The 6,000-nt window shown below is 38.1% G+C and overlaps 1 protein-coding gene across 1 annotated transcript in view; it reads right to left on the reverse strand.

Moving 5' to 3' along the window:
• Positions 1-6,000, reverse strand: part of iqgap2 (IQ motif containing GTPase activating protein 2) — a 41,541-nt gene that overhangs the window by 24,170 nt on the left and 11,371 nt on the right. Inside the window, exons 3-5 of the mRNA XM_085367259.1 lie at positions 5,873-6,000; positions 5,410-5,487; positions 3,074-3,150 (exon numbers count right to left, since the gene is read on the reverse strand). The exon at positions 5,873-6,000 is cut by the window's right edge and continues 29 nt beyond it. Coding sequence (XP_085223385.1) covers positions 3,074-3,150; positions 5,410-5,487; positions 5,873-6,000 — 283 coding nt within the window. The remainder of the gene's footprint in view (positions 1-3,073; positions 3,151-5,409; positions 5,488-5,872) is intronic.

Here is a 6,000-nt window from a genome sequence, read left to right on the forward strand (position 1 = left end):
GCTGTCTATAGCTCAATAACAGAGTCTGGATAATATATACAGCATGGCACATCTAAAGTAACACACAGAACCTCCTTGTGCTACTAAAGTAGAAACAATGTTTTCCAGTTTCTGTTTCATATCATTTACTAAGTACCACTTCTGCTTTTGATGTATAGATTGGAGGTTAAGCTTCATGGACACACTGTACAAATGTGGTCAGAAGTTTGCGTACGCTCACCGTGGTCATGAATATCATGGTATTTGTGGGATTTGAATGATTTCTTTAATGAGCCTTTTGAACTGTTCTTTTTCCAGGGGGAATGATTGCACAGCATACATCTTAATTAAATTTAGAAAACAACCACGTCAACAAGTTTGAAATTATTTTGGATTTTCTCTAAAAGAAGATTAAGTAAATACAAATATATACATACATCCATACATACAGCCCCACTAGTATTTGATTAAATGCCCTTTGGCAAGTTGCACAATGACCAGATACTTTTGGTAGCCATCAACAAGCTTCTGGCATGAGTCTGGCTGGATATTTGACCAGTCTTCTTAGCAGAACTCACCAAATTCATTTTTAACTGGTTGGATTTCTGGCATGAACCTGGCTTTCAAGTGTAGTCCACAAATTTTCAATCAGGTTGAGCTTGGGTCTTTGGGAAGACCATTCCAGAGGTTTAACGCCTGCTTTACCCATTCTAAAACACTGTCCTCTTGGATCATCAGTTGTGTCCAATATTCAAGTTTCAGTAAAGCTTAAATGTGTTGATTTTCTCAGCCCATGGTCATGCAACTTCACTGTGAACAGGTGATACTGTTGTTCCAGCATTTTCCAGTTCTTGGCAGGCTTGAGCCTTTGTGGTTTCTGGGCTTTCACCAATTTTCTTTCATCTGACAGTGACAGTTTGGGTCTTCTTCTAAATATTGGCAAATCAGTTACACATCAAAATAACTTGTACTCGCATACAGTTGTTTAAACTGATGATCTTAGAAACTGCAGTTGTTTAGAAATGGCTCCAAGAGACCTTACCAACCTGTGTCAATCTACAGTTTTCCTTCTTTGATCTTCATCAAGTTCCTTGGACTTTCCCATTGTTCTTAGCATTGGTTAATCCAGTGAGTGCTGACAGACAAATTATTTTATGCTACCAGTTGAATAAAGCATGACCATGAAGTTAATAGGCCTTGGCTTTGTCAAGTTAGAAGAAACTGAACCTTCAGCACTACTTATTACAACAGATAGGTGAATATGTTTACACATTTGAGCCTGTATGCATTTCTGACCTGGCATGGATTAGATAATATCCTAAAACAATTCAAACTTGTGCAACCGTTTTATATTTTTCTTAAAGTCATTAAAAACGTATTCTGTACAATCATTCCACCCTGGGAGAAAAAAACAAACAAAAACAACAGTTTAAGGGAATCAAGAGCCTAAAATGACCATGATATTCATTCCCATCATGATGATGTGTAAACATCTGACCACAAGCATAGTAGTTTTATGAGCTGTCGATAAATTCTGTCTGTAGATACAAAATAAGCACTTCATTTCCAATTCAAACCAAAATGTTTGGTTTAGTCCAACACAACCCAATCCAAATTAAATAAATAAATAAATGTTAGCGAAAACAGTATGTACTAGTCCATATAATCTACAGCTGCGCTGTATACATTGTATGGACTTGGCACAATGACATCACCTATAATCTTGTGTGGAAGCCTTGAGCTGTGCACTTCTGACCTTCGCTATTGCATGCTAGGAGAGTGGCTTGTTAGTTACATGGTTGTCCCAACCTAATCCATTCCCTGCTTTATTCTCCTTTTAACTCAAGTAAACATGATGTTGTTTTCGTTAGTTCATCAAGACACCACGGAAAGAGGTCATGGATCAACTGAGCATTTGACTTATATCGAGGTTTTGCAGAAATGTGACTACTAACCATGTGACATTAACTTCTCTGCCATTTTGGACATGTGACAAGCGTGGTGACAATGTTGGATCATCCATGACCATCTGGCAACCACTGGTCATAAGGGAAAAATTCCCAACACTGGTTGGGAGTGGTTGTTGGAGGTTGATAGCAGTCGATGAAGAAAAAAAAAAAAAAAAAAAAAGGATTGCTAAAGTCATGGCAACCACCTGTTGCTAGGGTAAAACGTGTTTTCCTCAACCATGTAGAAAAGTCCTCTTTATGATAGTTTTGGTTGTTAGCACAATGCAGCAGTCATAGTTCACTTCCAAATGAAAAGTGCGACAAACTGGATATGGAGAAGGCTCCCTTTTAATTAAAACTTAAGCCTCAGCAATGTAGCAAAGATATTTCCACAAGCACAATTTTTAATATGAAGGGGAATTCTTCTCTATTTCCAGCTTGTAGTTAGCCAGTATTTGAATAAACAAAAAGAAGGAAAAAAAGAAAAGAAAAAAACAACAACAACAACAACAACAGTGGCAATCTGCTAGCATCCAAATAAATCACAGGTGACTTTTGGTGCAGCGCCTTTTTTGCAACCAATTTCATTCATCAACAGGTAGAAACCCCCAGGAACCACCACCAACCAGTCAGGGAAGAAACTTTCCTAGCAACAGGTGGTTGCATCGTGTCCAGTATGGCAGACAGAAATGTGCACATGAAGTCACATGAGAAACTTCAATTTCCACATTTTTTACAACCAGATGAGTTGCCCCCTGGTGGTGATTAGAAAGAATGCAGACAAAAGTCACATGTATTAAATCAGCTTTTCACTTTGGAAACTATGCACATCTTTTATATACACTATAAATTGCATTCATTAATTAGGCAACATTGTACAGACAAATGTAATGCTGCCTGAATCTAATCTGGCCTGGCTCATAGTTTAAACCCTAACAGACAGATACCACCACATAGTTTTTAGGTCAAAGACAACACTTAGGTCTGCATTTCATGAAATGAAACCACACTGAACATTCAGGTGTAGATCCTTCAGGAGAACTCAGCCAGGGGAACTCAGCCAGGGGAACCCAGCCACTGCACATACATGAAGATAACAGATGAGCGACCAATTGTGCTGTCAAAATAGATCCTTTCAGTCGTACCTCAATGCATGAATGCAGTATACCACCTTGGGCATGTTTTTGCGATCGTACACATCTGTCGTCTCAGGATAGAATATCTGAAAGCAGAAACCACCAGCAGGTATTAGTCACTCTTCTTTATCATGGTCTTGACACTTTTCATTCTGCTACAATTTAACAGGACCACATGTTCCTGCTTTTTTTTTTTTTTTTTTTTTGGGGGGGGGGGGGGGGGGGGGGGCTCTGTCTCAATAATTATCTTGATAATAACACACGAATGATGCATTTAAAATCAACATTGAATTAAGAGGTAGGAATAGCTGCAAGTAATTTTAAATAAATAAATTAAGACTAAAAGAAAATTAAATGAATGAGAGGTAAAACTTGAGGGGGTAGGGACAAATAAGTAAATACTTCTGCCTACTCCTTTTCAAACAAATAATGGAACGATATTTTGTAATGATTGTGAAGGCACATGTTTGAAATGTTTGAAATAAAAATGAACTGAAGACTAGAAAAAGCCAGTAGTAGATAACAATAGAGCAGGGCGATATGGCCAAAAATATTTATCACGATATATATTTGAAAATTTGCGATAACGATATAACTGACGATATAATTGATGCGAGACAAAATACAACTCCACAACATTACTAGCGCAAAAAGACAACCTTCCATTTATTTTCACTTAAACAAGAAGCTGGTTTTTATGTACATTAAAGCTTTATAAAAATGTAACAGTGCAAATGCTAATTCCTTGCTGAAAGTTTAACCAAAAGGCATTTCCAGTAGAAATGGGCTGACATATCCTGAGCATAACCATGTATAATATCCACTGAAGTTAAAAAGAGGTGCTTTGCAACATTAAACTGCAGTGTGCAGTACGTATTTTTCGGACCATAAGGTGCACATTAAGCGAAAACAAAGCAGTCAGATAAATCAAACTTTATTAAACTCATTCTTCTTGCTTCCTCCAATTCTGTACCATTGATTCATTAATGTTGAATTCTCTGGCAGCGGCTCTATTCCCATGTTGTTGCAGTATACTAATGACTAACCTCGTATTGTGGACGGATTATCTCAGTTGTTCTCCTGACTGAAGATTGGTCCTTTTACAGCATCCTGCCATGCGATTGCATTTGTCTCTAACCATGAGGAACCTTAACGTTAACTTTTATAAGTGGAAAAGTGTTAGTGTTCGTCCTCCAGCTTCACTGTTTATGTTATGCTAACATAGCTGTGTCGCTAGCGATCACGTAGCACATCATTATATACCAGCTAGCCCAACTTCAGTAACCCTACAAAGGTCACTGCTGTTTAGTTTTCTGTCTTCATTTATGTTGGAAGTGATAGCAGAGCTGTACGTTTGATTTTTTTCAGAAATCTCTCAGTCAGAACATGCTATATCATGCTTAGGTAACTAGCGAAACTAGCGAGCTAACTTCCGCTAGCTTCCTGCTAGCTTCTAACTCCGTTAAATGTAATACATTTTGTTTTCATGGATGCCTGGAAGTTAAACTTCATAGTTACACCTGGTAAAGCAGCAATGCTGATCGTTTTATTAAAGATGAAAGAATTTAGACAGTTTTTAACTCTTAGTGATGCTGCAGTGTTCGTTTGACCTGAAGTATACGGAGTTTAGGACCCAGATTACTCCCAGATTTAAGGGCATCTTAGTCCGTCAAATACGACAATAACGATGGCCGCTTGCATGTTCTGCAAAAAAATGTGCTTTGTCGTGTATCTGACGGACAAACACCAAACCAGTTCCACATCACGGAAGTTGCACCATTTTTACAAACCAATTCTGGTTCATCTGTTTCACTCAACAATCGGCCATGTGCGTATGAAAACAAAGGCACTGCGCATGCGCGTTTTACTCATATTCTATCGCGATATTTCATTTTCCTATCGTTGCCTAACATTATACCGGTATTACCGTGAACGGTATAATATGGCCCAGCCCTAGATAACAACTTTACCATATTCTTATTTCCAGGATGCAGTTTATGTTTTTATTTCCAGTCTTTGGTGTTGTGCTATAAATGATAAAATATGAGTAATACTGTTCTAGCATTACTCCTACACATTTATTATAATTGATTGGAGGTAAAAATTAGGTGCCATGGTGGTTTCTGATCTCTAACATGAACAAGTACAAACCATAAGCCAGTGTTCAGATATGTTATGGTCTTAAATAAAAAATAGGACCTTTCTATACAAACTTTTTTCTCTTTTACATCATGCACTTACAAACTTCAACAGTCATGTTCTCGCATTTCAGATCGTTCCACTTAAAGTGTGACAAATGTGAAAGAGAACTTAAAGTGTCTTCAACAGCTGTACAAGCCCCTTACCTTAGGGAGGCCCACTGACTCCATGGCTCTGAGCCACTGCACTGTGTTGTCAGTGTGTCTGAAGTGCAGTCCTTTACTCTAAAGATAACCACAGAAGCACAGATATTTAAAGGGATGAACTGCAAAAAAAATGAGCATTTATATTTAAGGATTTATTACAAAGCATAAACTATGTGCAAGAGCTGAGCTGGTCTGATGGCCAAATCTCATATCGAGCCCTGAGTATAATATGGCAAAGTACAAACATATCTATACTTTAGTGTAGCAGCAGAACAGCTGCAACAGCTTACAGTTAGCCCTCAACACTGGCCTGTCACATCTCCCTCTTTCCGGTTTAAAACTGCTTGTAACTGCCAGGAAGTACCTGGGAAACAGTCATTCTGCCTTTTATGATGCAATCTGAAAGTTCAAAGTTTTTATTGACTTTTCTTAAACAAGTTCAGTAAAAGAAGAGAAGCCTTACCTTATAACGGGACTGATCTCGGTCATAGATCCTTTTCTCTGAAACCATTTTTGGTGCAAAAAAATTGGCGAGCTTGCCAAGGTAGACCCCATTCCTAAGTCTTTCCTCCAGTTCTGTGGTAGGCGGCA

This window comes from Diplotaxodon limnothrissa, linkage group LG12 (genome assembly GCF_057381915.1).
Source record: "Diplotaxodon limnothrissa isolate DT_005_m linkage group LG12, D_limnothrissa_male_GT1.1, whole genome shotgun sequence".
Taxonomy (NCBI): Eukaryota; Metazoa; Chordata; class Actinopteri; order Cichliformes; family Cichlidae; genus Diplotaxodon; species Diplotaxodon limnothrissa.